Genomic DNA, 20,008 nt, shown 5'->3' on the forward strand with positions numbered 1-20,008 from the left:
GGTGGAAGCGTTCTAGGAGCCGTAGGTGGTGCCGGTAGAGGACCCATGATTCGGAGCCGAACAGGAGTGTGGGTATGACAACGGCTCTGTATACGCTTACCTTTGTGAGGTTTTTCAGTTGGTTGTTTTACCAGACTCTTTTGTGTAGTCTTCCAAAGGCGCTATTTGCCTTGGCGAGTCTGTTGTCTATCTCATTGTCGATCCTTGCATCTGATGAAATGGTGCAGCCGAGATAGGTAAACTGGTTGACCGTTTTGAGTTTTGTGTGCCTGATGGAGATGTGGGGGGGGCTGGTAGTCATGGTGGGGAGCTGGCTGATGGAGGACCTCAGTTTTCTTCAGGCTGACTTCCAGGCCAAACATTTTGGCAGTTTCCGCAAAGCAGGACGTCAAGCGCTGAAGAGCTGGCTCTGAATGGGCAACTAAAGTGGCATCGTCTGCAAAGAGTAGTTCACGGACAAGTTTCTCTTGTGTCTTGGTGTGAGCTTGCAGGCGCCTCAGATTGAAGAGACTGCCATCCGTGCGGTACCGGATGTAAACAGCGTCTTCATTGTTGGGGTCTTTCATGGCTTGGTTCAGCATCATGCTGAAGAAGATTGAAAAGAGGGTTGGTGCGAGAACACAGCCTTGCTTCACGCCATTGTTAATGGAGAAGGGTTCAGAGAGCTCATTGCTGTATCTGACCCGACCTTGTTGGTTTTCGTGCAGTTGGATAATCATGTTGAGGAACATATATATATATACATACATATGATTAAGCATATACAACTCTGGGAGGAGAATTTCCTCACTTCACAATGTTGAATGAAGATCATTTCTCCTCATCCATCAAAACAACCAAACTCCTATCTTAAGACCAGCTCTATTGAGTGGAGAGAGCCTCATAGCCATTAGAGTGGCAACAGCACATTTAAGGCCCCCCCCCCCAGACTTAAAAAAAACTTTAAATATTTTGATTTCAATGTAGTCACATGATTATCCAACTGCACGAAAACCAACAAGGTCGGGTCAGATACAGCAATGAGCTCTCTGAACCCTTCTCCATTAACAATGGCGTGAAGCAAGGCTGTGTTCTCGCACCAACCCTCTTTTCAATCTTCTTCAGCATGATGCTGAACCAAGCCATGAAAGACCCCAACAATGAAGACGCTGTTTACATCCGGTACCGCACGGATGGCAGTCTCTTCAATCTGAGGCGCCTGCAAGCTCACACCAAGACACAAGAGAAACTTGTCCGTGAACTACTCTTTGCAGACGATGCCGCTTTAGTTGCCCATTCAGAGCCAGCTCTTCAGCGCTTGACGTCCTGCTTTGCGGAAACTGCCAAAATGTTTGGCCTGGAAGTCAGCCTGAAGAAAACTGAGGTCCTCCATCAGCCAGCTCCCCACCATGACTACCAGCCCCCCCACATCTCCATCGGGCACACAAAACTCAAAACGGTCAACCAGTTTACCTATCTCGGCTGCACCATTTCATCAGAAGCAAGGATCGACAATGAGATAGACAACAGACTTGCCAAGGCAAATAGCGCCTTTGGAAGACTACACAAAAGAGTCTGGAAAAACAACCAACTGAAAAACCTCACAAAGATAAGCGTATACAGAGCCGTTGTCATACCCACACTCCTGTTCGGCTCCGAATCATGGGTCCTCTACCGGCACCACCTACGGCTCCTAGAACGCTTCCACCAGCGTTGTCTCCGCTCCATCCTCAACATCCATTGGAGCGCTTACATCCCTAACGTCGAAGTACTCGAGATGGCAGAGGTCGACAGCATCGAGTCCACGCTGCTGAAGATCCAGCTGCGCTGGATGGGTCACATCTCCAGAATGGAGGACCATCGCCTTCCCAAGATCGTGTTATATGGCGAGCTCTCCACTGGCCACCGTGACAGAGGTGCACCAAAGAAAAGGTACAAGGACTGGCTAAAGAAATCTCTTGGTGCCTGCCACATTGACCACCGCCAGTGGGCTGATAACGCCTCAAACCGTGCATCTTGGCGCCTCACAGTTTGGCGGGCAGCAACCTCCTTTGAAGAAGACCGCAGAGCCCACCTCACTGACAAAAGGCAAAGGAGGAAAAACCCAACACCCAACCCCAACCAACCAATTTTCCCCTGCAACCGCTGCAATCGTGTCTGCCTGTCCCGCATCGGACTTGTCAGCCACAAACGAGCCTGCAGCTGACGTGGACTTTTTACCCCCTCCATAAATCTTCGTCCGCGAAGCCAAGCCAAAGAAGTCAGTACAAGAGAAGTATAGAAGAAATCAACTAGGCAAATGCTTCACAGGAAAGGGGATGGGGGGGGAAAGCATAAACTTTGAGCAGAGTCCCAAGAGGGGCCATAGGCAAAAACAGCTGAGAATAGCTAATCTTCACCATCAATCACTTTTTTTTAAATTTTTTATTTTTCACACTATAAACCATATTGACCAAGATACATACAGACATTTTTCTTCTTAAATATATAGTGTCATTTTCTCCCCCTTTTCCCCCCTCCCTCCCTCTCTCCCTTCCCCATTTATTTGAAGTTCAATCTATAAGATACATTAAACCCGTTAAACAATGTTGTCACTTAATAAAAATAAACAAGAAATTTTACTGAGTCAGTTCTTTTCGTTGACTTCTCCTTCTGTCATTTTAGGTGGTGGAAGTCCATGGTAAGATTTCTCTATTGTGTTTCATGTATGGCTCCTATATTTGTTTGAATATTGTAATGTTATTTCTTAAATTATATGTTATTTTTTCTAATGGAATACATTTATTCATTTCTATGTACCATTGTTGTATTCTCAAGTTGTCTTCTAATTTCCAGGTTGACATAATACATTTTTTTGCTACAGCTCGGGCTATCATAAATCTTTTTTGTGCTCCATCCAAATCGAGTCCAAATTCTTTGTTTCTTATATTACTTAGGAGGAAGATCTCTGGGTTTTTTGGTATATTGCTTTTTGTGATTTTATTTAATATCTGGTTTAGATCTTCCCAAAATTTTTCCACTTTCTCACATGTCCAAATTGCATGAATTGTTGTTCCAGTTTCCTTTTTACAGCAAAAACATCTGTCTGATACTGTTGGGTCCCATTTATATAACTTTTGAGGTGTGATGTATAGCCTGTGTATCCAGTTATATTGTATCATGCGTAACCTCGTGTTTATTGTATTTCTCATAGTTCTGGGGCATAGCTTCTCCCATGTTTCATTCTTTATCTTTATGTTTAGATCTTGTTTCCATTTTTGTTTAGGTTTACCGTTTGTTTCCTTGTTCTCCTTTTCTTGCAGTTTGATGTACATGTTTGTTACAAACTTTTTAATTATCATTGTGTCTGTAATCACATATTAAAAATTGCTTCCTTCTGGTAACCTCAGACTGTTTCCCAATTTGTCCTTCAAGTAGATTTTCAGTTCGTAGTATGCAAACATTGAACAAATGAAGGATAAATATAACTCACGATACAAAGGATAATAATTTATTTCCCGAAAAACAATTTTCTAATCTTTTGATCCCTTTTCTCTCCCATTCTCTAAAGGAAAGGATATCTATTGTGAAAGGGATTAGCTGATTTTGCGTCAATATTAGTTTTGGTAGTTGGTAATTTGTTTTATTCCTTTCTACATGAATTTTCTTCCAAATGTTGAGCAGATGATGCAATACCGGTGAATTCCTACATTGCACCAATTTTTCATCCTATTTATATAGTATATGTTCAGGTATCTTCTCCCCTATTTTATCTAGTTCTAATCTAGTCCAATCTGGTTTTTCCCTTGTTTGATAAAAATCTGATAGGTATCTTAATTTTGCGGCTCTATAATAATTCTTAAAGTTTGGTAGTTGTAAGCCTCCTTGTTTGTACCATTCTGTTAATTTATCTAGTGCTATCCTCGGTTTCCCCCCTTTCCATAAGAATTTCCTTATTATTTTCTTTAACTCCTTGAAGAATTTCTCTGTTAGGTGTATTGGTAATGACTGAAATAGGTATTGTATCCTTGGGAAAATATTCATTTTAATACAGTTTATCCTTCCTATCAGTGTTAGTGGTAAGTCTTTCCAATGCTCTAAGTCATCTTGTAATTTTTTCATTAATGAATGTTAATTGAGTTTATATAGATGGCCGAGGTTTTTATTTAGTTGTATACCTAGGTATCGCATTGCTTGTGTTTGCCATCTAAATGGCGATTCTTTCTTAAACTTTGTGAAATCCGCATTATTCATTGGCATTGCTTCACTTTTATTTGTGTTGATCTTGTACCCCGATACTTCTCCATATTCCTTCAATTTCCTATGTAATTTTTTTATTGATATTTCTGGTTCTGTTAAGTATATTATAACATCATCTGCAAATAGACTGATTTTATATTCCTTCTCTTTTATTTTTATCCCTTTTATTTTATTTTCTGTTCTTATCAGTTCTGCTAGTGGTTCTATAGCTAACGCGAACAGTGAATGAGATAGTGGACATCCCTGCCTTGTTGATTTGCTTAAGTTAAATTGTTTTGATATATATCCATTTACTGTCACTTTCGCCAATGGCCCCTTAAATAATGCTTTAATCCAATTAATATACTTCTCTGGTAAACTGAATTTTTGCAATACTTTGAATAAATAATTCCATTCTACTCTGTCAAAGGCCTTCTCTGCGTCTAAAGCAAACACTACTGTTGGAGTTTTATTTCCTTCTACTGCATGAATTAAGTTAATAAATTTACAGATATTGTCTGTTGTTCGTCTTTTTTTAATAAATCCAGTTTGGTCTAGATTTACTATTTTTGGTACATAGTCGGCCAATCTGTTTGCTAATAGTTTAGCTATTATCTTATAATCTGTGTTAAGTAAAGATATTGGTCTATATGACGCTGGTGCAAGTGGATCTTTCCCTGTCTTTGGTATTACTGTAATTATTGCTGTTTTGCATGAATCTGGTATGCTTTGTGTTTTATCAATCTGGTTGATTACTTCCAGAAGGGGAGGAATTAATAAGTCTTTAAATGTTTTATAGAATTCTATTGGGAATCCATCCTCTCCTGGTGTTTTATTGTTCGGTAGTTTTTTTAATATCTCCTGTAATTCTTCTATTTCACATGGTTTATTAATTTATTTTGCTCCTCTGTTTGTAATTTTGGGGTAGTTCAATTTTAGTTAGCAATTCATCTATTTTGTCTTCTTTCCCTTCGTTTTCAGTTTGATATAATTGCTCGTAGAATTCCCTGAAGTTTTCATTGATCTCCGTTGGATTATATGCAATTTGTTTGTCCTTTTTCCTTAATGCCAATACCATTCTTTTAGTTTGTTCTGTCTTAAGCTGCCACACTAGAATTTTGTGCGTTTTTTCTCCTAGCTCATAATATTTCTGTTTTGTCTTCATTATGTTCTTCTCCACCTTATATGTTTATAGTGTTTCATATTTTATTTTTTTTATCTGCCAATTCTCTTCTTTTAGTTGTATCTTCCTTTATTGCTAATTCTTTTTCTATATTTGTTATTTCCCTTTCCAACTGTTCTGTTTCCCGATTGTAGTTCTTCTTCATCTTAGTTACATAACTTATTATTTGCCCTCTGATGAACGCTTTCATTGCGTCCCATAGTATAAACTTATCTTTCACTGATTCCGTATTTATTTCAAAGTACATTTTAATTTGTCTTTCAATTAATTCTCCAAAATCCTGTCTTTTAAGTAGCATGGAGTTTAATCTCCATCTATACATTCTAGGTGGGATGTCCTCTAGCTCTATTGCCAATAACAGGGGTGAGTGTTCCGATAATAGTCTAGCTTTATATTCTGTATTCCTAACTCTCCCTTGAATGTGGGCTGATAACAGGAATAGGTCTATCCTTGAGTATGTTTTATGTCTACCCGAATAGTATGAATATTCCTTTTCCTTTGGGTGTTGTTTCCTCCATATATCCAAAAGTTGCATTTCTTGCATCGATTTAATTATAAATTTGGTTACTTTGTTCTTTCTGTTAGTTTTTTTTTCCAGTTTTATCCATGTTTGAGTCCAAATTAAGGTTAAAATCCCCTCCTATTAGTATGTTCCCTTGTGTATCTGCTATAGTCAAAAAGATATCTTGCATAAATTTTTGATCTTCTTCATTAGGTGAATATACATTGAGTAAATTCCAAAATTCTGAATATATCTGACATTTTATCATTACATATCTCCCTGCTGGATCTATTATTTCCTCTTCTATTTTGATTGGTACATTTTTATTGATTAATATAGCTACTCCTCTGGCTTTTGAATTATATGATGCTGCTGTTACATGTCCTACCCAATCTCTCTTTAATTTCTTGTGTTCCACTTCAGTTAGATGTGTTTCTTGTACGAATGCTATATCATTTTTTTTCTTTTTTCAGTAAATTTAACAGTTTCTTCCTTTTGATTTGGTTATGTATTCCATTAATATTTAAAGTCATATAGTTGAACATAGCCATTTCATACTTTGTTTATCTTTCCTTTCCGTTTCCTCATCACCACCTTCCCTTCTTATCCATTTCTGCTTTCTTTTTTTGAACACATTATAAGACAACATTTCTAAAACAAAATATTTCCACTATTCTCATATCTAAAATTCCTTTCACCCCAATAGTCCCTCCCCTTTCTGAGTTGCCGTTTGTCCCTTGTCGGGCAACCACATCTCCCCTCTCCATTTGGATTTGCGAATCCGCTTGCAAGCGTCAACTGATTTCGCAGTGACTGTAATTCTTCCCCACCCAGCCCCCCCAAAAAGATTTTAATCTTCATATATAACAAAGGTCACTCTCTTAATTCCCTCCTTATTTCCTTCTTCCCTTTCTTTCCCTTCTTAGTTCTTACCTATACTGTATTTTTTATATATACACATATATATATACATACACACATACATATAGTTTGTCGTCATTCTTGTTCTTGCTGTACCTCTTCATCTCTCTGTTTTGTAGTTGTTCTGCAAATTTTCGTGCTTCTTCTGGATCCGAGAATAGTTTGTTTTGCTGCCCCGGAATAACTATTTTAAGTACCGCTGGGTATTTTAACATAAATTTATAACCTTTTTTCCATAGGGTCGTTTTTGCTGCATTGAACTCCTTTCTCATCTTCAGGAGTTCAAAACTTATATCTGGATAGAAAAAAAATTTTTGACCCTTGTATTCCAGTGGTTTTTTTGTCTTCTCTTATTTTTTTCATTGCCTTCTCCAATATATTTTCTCTTGTTGTATATCTTAGGAATTTTACTAGAATGGATCTTGGTTTTTGTTGTGGTTGTGGTTTAGGGGCTAATGTTCTGTGTGTCCTTTCTATTTCCATTTCTTCCTGTAATTCTGGTCTTCCTAGGACCCTGGGGATCCATTCTTTTATAAATTCTTTCACATTTTTTCCTTCTTCATCTTCCTTAAGGCCCACTATCTTTATATTGTTTCTTCTATTATAATTTTCCATTATATCTATCTTCTGAGCTAACAGCTCCTGTGTCTCTAACTTTTTTTATCAGATTCTTCTAATTTCTTTTTTAAGTCATCTACTTCCATTTCTATGGCTGTTTCTCGTTCTTCCACCTTGTCTACTCTTTTTCTTATATCTGTCATGATCATCTCTAATCTATTCACTTTTTCTTCTGTACTTTTTATTCTTATTTTTATTTCACTGAATTCTTGTGACTGCCATTCTTTTACTGTTTCCATATATTCTGTAAAAAAATATATATCCATGTACTTGCCCTTCCCTTCATCTTCCATTTCTGTGTTCTTCCCCCTCTTCTTCTGAGTCCACTCCAGGATCTGTGTCCTTTACCTCTGTCTCTTCTGGTTTTCTTGTTGGGTTGTTTGTTTTATTTCTACTCCTCAGCTCGTCCCCCCTCCCGTCAGTGCTATTTTTGTCTTGCACATCGCGCATGCGCGGTTGCGTACTTTTGTTTGGCTCCGTGAGCCATTTTTGTAGTCCCAAGTTCGGGGCTTCGACTGACCTCAGGGAGCGGGCTTCTCTCTCCACGGCGGGCCTCCTCGTACCGGTAAGGCCTTCACCTTCTTCTTCCGACGTCTTTCCTTCTTTTCTTCCCGTTGTTTTTGGTTTTTCTTTCTTCGCTGCCATTTTCTCCACACTTTCACTTTGTTATGGTTTTTATGTTTGTGCCTTTGTTTTTTCTCTATCTTTTTTTTTTAACTTTTCTGGAGAGGGCTGGAGTTCCCCTACCGGCCACTACTCCATCACGTGACTCCCATCAATCACTTTTATGTGAAAAAGATTCCTTCTGATTCTTTAAAATTACAACTTTAAGCTATATTCTCCAATCAGAACAATTTTCAAACTATTGAGCTTTTCATCTGTTTACTATCTTGCTTTACTGTGTACCAGGTAATTTTCAAGCTATGCTTCAATTGGCATTTATTTTCAGACCAAGATTTATCCAGGTGAATGCTTAAATTGTATAATTCAATTTTTAAAGGACTAGATTCTCTCATGGAATATTATTTCTTGTTGCTCAAAATTGTGTGCTATATGCACACATCATTTATGGCTACAACACATTTAAGTGCTAAAACCCAACTGTCCCCAGGAACTGGAATTTGGGGGGGGGGGGGGTGGGGTTGGTGTCAGGTGGAAGTGAATCTCCAAAATTCTTGATGAAAGGTCGGAGAAGCAAACAGAGTTCATGCGTCACGTGGTGACTGAGTCTCTTTTCAAAATTACTGTCCCTGGGAGCAAATGTGCCTGAACATTTCCTAAGCTGACTGTTGGATCACATGATTAGATATCTCTTTTGATAAGCTAATGCAATCTGCTCACAAAGGAACCTGTGATTGGGTAGTAAACACAATTCCACATGTACCTTTCTCCCTAGAGATTTCCAGAGAGTGTGCAGTTCCTTAGCCCAAAGTCGCAAACCTGGATCAGAAATCCTCTGGAGGACTTGTGGCCTGCAAAAAATGAAGTTGGAATTAAAGATTAATTAGTTGTCATGTAATAAAACAATGTGTAATATTACACAAAGATTTCCTTTAGTCTGCTGCAAGGCAGATAAAGAGTCACCTTTACCCCTGGTTAAAACCTTGTTTTAGATTCTTAATTTTGAGCCTATCTTTTTAAGAAGGAATATTGTTTGTAGTGTTACCATAGTGACTTGAGATAATATGTTGTAATATCTGTGCAGACTAAGAGCTTGTATCTGATTCTTCAACTATGAAGGTAATGTAAGCTTGAGATAATGTTATTTGAATTCTTATTTGTCTTATTTCTTTTTGTATATCTCTTTAAAGTTGAATATCGATAACCAACACACCAATGGCATCATGAAGAAAGCCTCTACTTCTTCAGGAGTTTGCGGAGGAGCTAGTGGAGTTGTTGAAGGGCCAAATATAGCCAAATGCTTTGTTTATTCATAGTTAGGAAAATCTTACTGCAAAGTTATGCAAAATGTTTATCTGTTTTATCAAAGAATTAAAGCTACATCTACAAAGTTTGGTTTATTGGATTAATAAGATAGTAATTCAGAATATTCTCCTTGCATTTCCTTGAAGATGACACGTTTGAAATAAGGAAACAGTAGAACCTGGACAATGTCGTCTATACCCATTTCAGTAAAAATCAAAAGAGTCCCTTCAGTAACTGAGTGACTATTGGACTCATGGCCAACATTACTAAAGACTTGTCAACCTTCACATTGGCATATACTTCTAGCCACTTCAAGTCAGTGCACGTTTTTCATTCATGAGTTGGTTTCCCCAAAATTTTCTAGAGTGCATCACCTTCAGAACTCCTTCCTACTCGTGTTTCGAATCTCTAGACCTTTTAAATTATCTGTTCATATGGACATCTAACTTTCAGTACCATTATATCTGCATAAAGGCCTGATCTATAGAACAAATTGCATTTATACATCAACTTCAATGTAGTGAAGTTTCCTATGCATGTTTAAAAGTTGTATCAGAACTTGATACCAATTATCTAACACAATGTTATTTGATTCAAACTCAATGAGCTACTTTTTTTTTTATATATAAAGTACTTAAAAGGAGAAAAAAAAGAGAATCAAGGTACAGATAAGTTAAATTTTAGGATTATATAAGCAACCAGAAATGGGTCAAACAAGAAATCGGAGAGAAGTCACGTGATGGAGTAGTGGCCGGTAGGAGAATACCAGTCCTCTCCAGAAAAGAAGGAAAAAAGTGAAGAAAAAACAAAGCCACAGACACACAAATCACAGCAAATAAAAAATAAAGGTGCGGAGAAAATGGCACCCAAGAAAGAAAAGCCAAAAACGGGAAGAAGAAAGACGCCAGAAGAGAAAGGTGAAGGCCTTACCTGTACGAAAAAGCAGGGACCCGCCGTGGAAAGAGGAGCCCACTCCCTGAGGTCAGTGGAGACCCCGCAGGGTCGCGACCCATCAAATGCAGGACTGCAAAGATGGCTCACAGAGCCAAACAGAGATACGCGATGCACATGACAAAGACAACACCGACAGGAGGGGAGACCAGCTGTGAAGTGAAACTCCACAGCATGAACAGAGACCCGACAGCAGGGCTCCCAGCTGAAAGATAAAGAAAATAATGGGAACGGGAGGGGTGAGAATGAAAAAAGGAAACTAGAGACACAACAGATAACCAACCCAGAAGAAGAGGACCAACATCAAGACACCATGGAAAAAAAAATATCCAACAAACTGAGACAAGCAGCTCAACAAGAAAGTCAGAAGAGACACAGATACAAGGAAGAGAAATAGAAAACACAAACCCAAGAGCAGACACAGAAGAAGGAGAACACCAAGCTCTGCACAGAGGAATAGGAGGTAAAATGAATGGACAGTACATAGATAAAAAAAAAATTTCAAGAACATATGAAAGCATTAAAAGAATGGCTGACACTAAAATTTAGTGAAATAAAAGAATGAAAAATACAGAAGAAAAAGTGAGTAGAATAGAGCTGGTCATAACAGATGTAGGGAAAAGATTAGAAAATGTGGAAGAATGTGTAATGGCGGTAGAAATGGAAGTGAACGACTTTTTAAAAATTGGAAGAAAGTGACAAAAAAGTTAAAGAAACACAGGAGTTGTTAGCTCAGAAGATGGATATAATGGAAAACTATAGTAGGTGAAACAATATAAAGATAGTGGGCCTTAAGGAAGATGAAGGCAGCAAAGATATGAAAGAATTTATAAAAGAATGGATCCCAAAGGTCCTGGGAATGCCAGAAATGCAGGAAGGAATGGAAATAGAAAGGACACACAGAACGTTAGCCCCAAAACCATAGTCACAACAAAAACCAAGATCCGTTTTAGTAAAATTCCTGAGATATACAAGAGAAAAGATATTGGAGAAGGCAATAAAAAAAATGAGAGAAGACAAAAAACCACTGGAATACAAAGGTAAAAAAAAATTTTTCTACCCAGACACAAGTTTTGAGCTCCTGAAGAGGAGGAAGGAGTTTATCGCAGCAAAATCGATCCTATAGAAGAAAGGGTATAAATTTATGTTAAAATATCCAGCGGTGCTTAAAAGTTATCCGGGGGCAGCAAAACAGACTGTTCTTGGATCCGGAGAAAGCATGAGAATTTGCAGAACGCCTGCAAGACAGAAAGAGAGATTAAGAGATGTAATAAGAACAAAGAACGACAACAAACTACATATAAAGAAGAAAAAATAATGTACAAATAAGAACTAAAGGAGGGAAAGAAAAGGGAAGAAAGGAAGTAAGGGGGAAAGAGGGTGAGCTTTTGTTATATGTGAAGATAAGTCTTTTCTGGAGGGGGGTTGGGTGGGAGAGAATAACAGTCACTGCGAAATCAGTTGACGCTTGCGAGTGGGTTCGCAATCCAAATGGAGAGGAGAGTTGTGGTTGCCTGGCAAGGGACAAGGGGCAACTCAGACAGGGGGGGCATTTGGGGTTAAGGGAATTTTAGATGTGGGAATGGTGGAAATATTTTGTTTTAGAAGTGTTGTCATACAGTGCGTTCAAAAAAAGAAAACTGAGAAATAGAAATGGGGAAAAGGGGAAAAGTGGTGGTGAGGAAGCGGAAATGAGATGTAAACAAAGTATGAAATGGCCATGTTGAACTATATGACTATAAATATTAACTGAATACATAACCAAATCAAAAGGAAGAGGCTATTAAATTTACTGAAAAAAGAAAAAGTTGATATAGCATTCGTGCAAGAAACACATCTAACTGAAGTGGAACACAATAAATTAAGGAGAGACTGGGTAGGGCACATAACGGCAGCATCATATAACTCAAAAGCCAGAGGTGTAGCTATATTAATCAATAAAAATGTACCAATTAAAATAGAAGAGGAAATAATAGATCCAGCAGGGAGGTATGTAATGATAAAATGTCAGATATATTCAGAACTCTGGAATTTGGTCAATATATAGGCACCTAATAAAGAGGATCAAAAGTTTATGCAAGATAGCTTTTTGAAGATTGTAGATACGCAGGGGAATATACTGATAGGAGGGGACTTTAACCTGAATTTGGACCCAAAGGTGGATAAAACTGGACAAAAGACTAGCAGAAAGAACAAAGTCGTCAAATTTATGGTTAAATCAATATAGGAAATGCAACTTATGGATATATGGAGGAGGCAATACCCAAAGGAGAAGGAATACTCATATTATTCGAGTAAATATAAAAAATACTCAAGGATTGACCTGTTCCTGTTGTCAGCCCACATTCAAGGGAGAGTTAGGAAAACAGAATATAAAGCTAGATTGTTATCAGATCACTCACCCCTGTTATTAGCAATAGAACTGGAGGACAGCCCACCAAGAACATATAGATGGAGATTAAATTCCATGCTACTTAAAAGACAGGATTTTAGAGAATTCATTGAGCGCCAAATTAAAATGTACTTTGAAATAAATACAGAATCAGTGAAAGATAAATTTATAATATGGGACGCAATGAAAGCGTCCATCAGAGGGCAAATAATAAGTTATGTAACCAAGATGAAGAAGGACTACAATCGGGAAATAGAAGAGCTGGAAAGGGAAATAAGTAGAGAAAAAGAACTAGCAACAAGATACAACAAAAAGAGAATTAGCAGACAAAAAAATAAAATACGAAACACTACAAACGTACAAGGTGGAGAAGAACATAATGAAGACAAAGCAAAAGTGTTATGAGCTAGGAGAAAAAACGCACAAAATACTAGCTTGGCAGCTTAAAACAACAAACGAAAAGAATGGTATTGGCATCAAGGAAAAAGGACAAACAAATTCCATATAACCCAACAGAAATCAATGAAAACTTTAAGGAATTCTATGAGCAATTATATCAAACTGAGAACGAAGAGAAAGAAGACAAAAAGGAGTTTCTAGCTAAAATTGAACTACTGAAATTGCAAGAAGAGGAGAAAAACAAATTGATAAAACCATTTGAAATAGAGGAAATACAGGATATGTTAAAAAAGCTACTGAACAATAAAATGTCGGGAGAAGACGGACTCCCAACAGAATTCTATAAAACATTTAAAGACTTATTAATTCCTCCTCTCCTGGAAGTAATGAACCAGATTGAAGATACACAAAACATGCCAGATTCATGTAAAACAGCAATAATAACAGTAATACCAAAGACGGGGATAGATCCACTAAGACAAGCATCGAATAGACCAATATCTCTACTTAACTCGGAAACGGCGGGCGGGAAACGGCGGGCGGGAAACGGCGGGCGGGAAACTACACTGTGTATTTTCAAGAGGGAAATGCTTGTGTGTATTTTGGTTAATATGTTCATAGTGTAAAAAATATTTTTTTTTAAAAAAACAAGAAATCAGGGCTTGAAAGTTAAGAAAAAAGTCAAAGTCCACAGAAAAACATTTTGTAACCAGTGAGAATTTTAAAATCCACATGTTGTCAATGTAGACTCGCAATCATAAAAATATTAATGTACATCATTTGTTAAATGTTGTGCATATTATTAACTTTATCGTACATATTTCCTTTCACTCTTTTGCATATACACAGAAAACTAAATTAATAAGTGGCATTTACAAACCCAGAGGACCCCAAAACACAGCAGCAATAGAAATTCACCAAAACAAACAGTTACTTAAACAAAAGTTGCTTTTAATTTTCTTTAAACATAAAAACAGGATAAAACTTTAACTTACTATCAACTTAACCCTCTTCTAATTCTAAGCCCACATGTATGTAATGTGTACAAGTTCAGGGAAGCTTTTTGCCTTAGCAGTTCAATCATTCACTTCTCACTTCAAGTTCACCGGTATCAGGCAATTCTTATAGTGCACACAGAATTTAATATTCATGAATTTTCACCAATCTCTGATGTTTAAAGTTAAATGGTTATCGCTCAGGAAGGTTATTGTTGGTTTCAGAGATATTTGTTGCTCGTTGGATACACACAAACCGATTTTCTCTAGTTCTTCAGGGTCTTGCCAAAGAAACACCCCATTATGGGTTATTTGGAAAGCCAAACAACCTTCCAAAGATGATCCATTGCCTTTGCAAAGCAACTGGGTGCCTGCATGTCTAACTTCAGCAAAGCTCTTGTATTTTAAATGAGATGCGAAGGGCAGGTATCGGTTTGTGAAGTGACCTACACTAAACAACCCCCCCACAATCTCTTTTAAAAAGATTTATATATAAAATATAAGCCGTAACAGTGGTAATATTACAAGTCTAGGTTCAAGTCCCTGTACCAATTCATTTCAGTTACTTCTCAGTCTTTCTCCTTCAAAGTACACCAGTCACAATTTACAATGCCTCTGACTATAATGCTCAAGTTTATTGTATCATTAAACCTGGAATAACGAGAAGGGCTCTTGTGTGAGCAGTCTAGCAAGTCATCTCTAACATGCATGCAGCCGTACAGAGGCAATTGCACAATTACAGAGTGTAGATTTACAATTGAAAGATCAGTTTGTGGATAGCAAGGGCAGCACAAGAGCAATGTTGGCTTCGATCAGTAACTTGATGACTATGGGGAAGAAACTGTCTTCAACCTTGTGGCACAATTTCACACCCTTGAACCTTTTCTCGGACAGGAGGAGGGACATGATTATGTTTACTGTCTTACCTAGGCAGTGAGAGACGTAGATGGAGTTGACAGAGGGGAGGTAGATTTGCAAAATATTGAGCTGCATTCATCATGAGTACTTGAAGCAGCGATTGGATATTGCTGCTTTGCTTGCTCTCCATTTGAAGGAGGCATAGAAGGCATTGAGCTTGTCAGGGAGCATTGCACACGCTATTGCCTGGCTTTGCACTCTGTGCTAACATGCCCTGCCAGAATTTTCAGCTCTCTGTGATGTTCTCATGGGACTTCAGCCAGAAGCAGTACTACTTCACTGCTTCCCTGATGGACTTGACAAGAAATCCAAGCACAATCTTCAAGGGCCAAGTCTCTTGTCTTGAATGCCTCTAACCTGGCATTCAGCAGCGAGTTAACTTCACAGTTCATCTACGAGTTACAGTTGAGGTATACCCTTATTGTCTTCATGGTCACAGCCTTCACTTACTATTTGGCTAATTTTTAAAAAGTTAGACTCAAACTGTACACACACAAATATTTATACTGCTCCATATCACATTTCAAGAAAACAAAATGTTTAAGTGTTACATCGTGTCATTATAACAAATTGTAAATTAAGCAAGCAGAAGTGAACGTCCTTTTGTTGCCACAAGGATCCCATAGATTAAGACAATAATTTGTTCTTTATCACAGGATTTTTGCTGAAAAATGTCAGACTGTAAAGGGGTTTCTCATATTTTAATCAACATTTTTCCTTAAACACATCAATAATAGGCAACTTGGCCCTTATGCCTGCTTTGTTGTTAAATAAAATCTATTACTTGAGCACAAGAGCAACTGAAAAAGCCATTCCGCGCCGTAATAAAACAAACAGTAGAACCAATTAGGTGTACGACAGTTTCTTTAGGGGTACAAAGCTCAATAACTCATTCTCTACACTGAGCCCCACTCAAAGCATATAGTATTCATCCCACTTTTATACACCTTTAGGCAGGGGTCCGCATGAGACCCTACAAGTTTCACACAGCTGGCAATTCTTATTTTTACATCAATGTTCACTTGTGGTGTCTGCAGACGGCTGGGAAATGTCAAGGTATGCTTATTCTTGGTTTATTTACTTTTACTGTAATTCTTTGTAGTGCTAGTTACTATCTCACTACAGTACAGGGAAGGCCATGTCAGAAGACAATTACATTCCCACCATGTTACAAGGCAACTACTGTATTTTCTCACTTAATTCATTAATCTTTTGTTTTGTTAATCATATTCATTAAACTTATTCTTTCACACTACAATACTAAGCTGGGAAGCCCAAGAGACAATGTCATACTTTTATACCTACTGGTCACTCCAGTCGTCTGGTATCCATTTCTCAAACTCCTGCCCAGGAGTTTCGAAGTATGCTTGGACAAAATTGTTCAATTGCTGCTTTGATAGGCTCTTGGCAGATGAAGTGGTGAGATTTTTGAAAGCTTCCCAAATGACATCTTAACATGTTACATGGACAGGGAAGAAAGAGAGAAGAAAAATGACACAAATTACATTGAAATTTTGATAACAATGAGTCCATCTTGAGGCAAGGCAAAAATTAGTAAAATACCAAGTCTCATAGGTAGACATCAATTATCTTGCAAAAAGCCATTTGGTTCACAACAGGTTTACATTGAACTTTTCCTTACAATTTAAATAATTCTCACACCACAACCTCAACTTGATCAATACTTTACTTTTACATTAAAGTAGCTTCCCATTAAGTAAATGCCTTTTTTGTATCCGATGTGGTTCTTGGTCTCACAAACCTGTAGGCTGCAGATTCCATTAGAGGACCAGTTCTTCGGCAGCCTATGTAAAGTATGGGCTCCAATTGGTCTTGGTCCTTGGGTAAAAAGGATCATGTACTTAAAAAATTGGGTTTAGATTTAATGCCCTCCATAAATATTCAAAGAATCACTTTAGAAAGATCACTTTGACAAGGTTTTGGCAAAACTTTGAAGGAAACAATTTACTGAACGACAACAATGACTGTATTGAACATCACAAAATTGAAGATGAACGACCACATCGGGCAATGGTGGATTGGACAAATATCAGACTTGTTGCACCAATTTTCTACACAAGTCTTTTGTAATTGCTTTCATATTTAGGCTCAGCACATTAAAGTCAAGCTATTACTAAGAAATTCTAATTCTTTACTAGTCAAGAAATGAAGGCTCCAGCAAATTACATTCCAAAGAGCTGTATGTAGCTCCAAAACTACACAAGTTCTCCAACCTGTAAGGATGAAGGAGGCAAAACCTTGCAGTGGTCACATGTTTACTTGTATCAGGAGTGGTGCCTGTCACTGCTGATGAAGCAAGTGAAGCTATGCGTGGGAGTAAAAGCATACATGTGTGGGTGTGCTTTTGTCAGTATAGAGGTGATGGATCTTGGAAGAAGAGGAGAATGAGAGAGTCAGGATCAGCTGTGTGGCAGTGAGACAATGTGAAGGCCAGAGGGGTTTGGCTGAGTGGTGTTTTGGGAGCTGAAGAATGCAATGTTGTCTCTGCAGAAAATAAAAGAAATTTGACCATGGTGTGTTAAAAGAAATGAGTGAGTATTCTTTGTATGCTGATGTAAATTCATGCCATTACAAGTGGTGACCTTGAGAGTTCACAGTGCCTTCCAACTTAAAATGGATAATGATTAACCCCTTACAGGAGAAGTTGGAGGTTTTTCCACCCCTTCCCCCCCCCCCCCCCCCCCCCACCACCTTTGTATTAAAAATGAACCAGCGTGGTTCACCATCCTTGAAGCACACATTCCACTCATCTTGAGAATTCAGCACTTGGACTTCATCCTACAATTTTCATTGTACATACAGCACATCCGAGGAAAATCAAATACTACAGCCAACATCCTGTCTAATCTTGACATTGATGCCTTACATACAACTTTCGCCATCAATTTCACTGCTGCAGCTCATGAATAGCACACCGATTCAGATCTCATCTGGGATCACCGGATCAACTCTGGTCTCCACCTTCAAGATGTGACCCTGGATGAATTAGGTGAAATGTTAATCTGCAATTTTCGCACAGGAAGACCTAGGCCTTTTATTCGGGTGGCTACAAGGCAGATTTTTGAGTCACTTCACAATATATCACATCCTGGTAGAAGAGCATCAATCAAACTAATTACAGAACATTTTATTTGGCCTCATGTTGAACAGGATGTCAGATTATGGGCAAGGACTTGCTTGCAGTGTCAATGCTCTGAAGTCTCCAGACACACAAAACCCAAGCTGGGGGATTTTGATGTTCTGGATTCTGGTTTCCAGCACATGCACCTGAACTTGGTAGGCCCCTTTCCACCATCTCGGGGATATACTCTCTGCTCATGTGTGAAGACCAGATGATCAAGTGGCAGGAGGCCATTCCTGAGATTGACATCTCTGTGGAGGCAGTTGCTTGGGCTTTTGTGGATCACAGATTCCATCCTTTGGTGTTCTGGTCACTATTACAGCAGATAGAGGAGCTCAGTTCAAGTAGGCGTGGTTCTGAGCTCTCACTGATCTTCTGGTCACTATCTGTATGTTGGCCTCATTGAAACTTTCCATTGACTAATGAAGGCAGCATTGATGTATAAACATGGAGCAAATGTTTGCCTTGGTATGTGTACTGTTGTTCAGGCAAATCTTGGCTGTTCAGCAGCAGTTAGTATATGGCACTACGATGACCTTACCAGGTGAGTTTGTGAATCTGAGTCCAAACACAACAGTCCATGATCTGGATTGTTATGTTGATAGTCTTCAGTAAAACACAAGATTAATCCATCCTACTTTTATACAGCATGCACCACCTTCAGTGTATGTGCCAAAGGATTTACAATGCTGTACTTGTATTCCTTTGACACGATGCTGTGCGCAAACCACTCGCCTGTTTACAATGGTCCTTTTCAGGAAGATGCCACCCGAAGATGTTTGTGATCGATGAAAATAGAAAAGCTGGCACGGTTTCCATCCAGAGGTTGAAGCCAGCATTTATTGCCAATCTATGCTCTGCATCAGGGCCAGAGTCAGAGGACCAGTCACCCCCTTGCCAGTTGGTCTGCATCACCTATCTTGCAGTATCATACAAGGTTGGGCCAAACCATCAGTCTTCCAGACTGTTAAGTAGTGAAACAGCTCCAATCAATCTCCTCCTTGCAATGGCTTGGCAACTGAAGGGGAGGCTGTCATAGTCACATACTTAACTGCGTTGGGAGTAGTGCAGGTCACCATTGATGACTCAAGCAAAGTGACACACAGGAGTAACAACAGGCATGCATACGTGTTAAGCTTCAGTATACGGGTGATGGATCTTGGACACAGGAGGAGGAGAGTGAGTGTCAGGATCACCTGTGTGACAGAAAGCCAATGAGAAGGTCAGAGGGGTTTGGTTGGGTGGTGATTGGGGAGTTGAAGAATGCAATGTTGCCTGTCGAAAATAAAGTCAACTTCATAGTGTGCTGAGTGAGCGTATCCTTTATTTAAGCTGGAATAAAAGTGCTGTTACAACCTTGATTGCTTCAAAAACAAAACAAAGGTGTTTTGGGACATTTTTCATAGGATTATTATCTCAGAGAAGTCTAACATTTGTTGGGAGTAAATAAATGTACTTTCAGCCTTTAGTTTTGTAAAAAAAAATACAACTGTATAAAATACAAAAAAATACAAAGATATAAACAAAATAGAGAGAGTGCAGAGAAGGTTCACGAGAATGTTGACAGGATTTCAGGGTCTGAGTTACAGGGAAAGGTTGTGCAGACTGGGGCTTTTTTTATCTGGAGCGTAGAAGATTGAGAGGGGACTTGATAGAGGTGTTTAAGATTTTAAAAGGGACAGACAGAGTAAATGTGGATAGGCTTTTTCAATTAAGAAAGGGGGAGATTCAAACTAGAGGACATGGTTTAAGATTGAAGGGGAAAATTATAAGGGGAACATGAGGGGAAATTTCTTTACGCAGAGGGTGGTAGGGATGTGGAATGAGCTTCCGGCAGACGTGGTCGAGGCGGGATCATTGGTTA

At 38.5% G+C, this 20,008-nt stretch overlaps 1 protein-coding gene across 1 annotated transcript in view; it reads right to left on the bottom strand.

Moving 5' to 3' along the window:
* The window catches only part of treh (trehalase (brush-border membrane glycoprotein)), a 51,201-nt gene that overhangs the window by 22,644 nt on the left and 8,549 nt on the right, over window positions 1-20,008 (bottom strand). Inside the window, exons 3-4 of the mRNA XM_069894677.1 lie at window positions 16,308-16,452; window positions 8,806-8,893 (exon numbers count right to left, since the gene is read on the bottom strand). Coding sequence (XP_069750778.1) covers window positions 8,806-8,893; window positions 16,308-16,452 — 233 coding nt within the window. The remainder of the gene's footprint in view (window positions 1-8,805; window positions 8,894-16,307; window positions 16,453-20,008) is intronic.

The sequence above is a fragment of the Narcine bancroftii genome, chromosome 8, assembly GCF_036971445.1.
Source record: "Narcine bancroftii isolate sNarBan1 chromosome 8, sNarBan1.hap1, whole genome shotgun sequence".
Classification (NCBI taxonomy): domain Eukaryota; kingdom Metazoa; phylum Chordata; class Chondrichthyes; order Torpediniformes; family Narcinidae; genus Narcine; species Narcine bancroftii.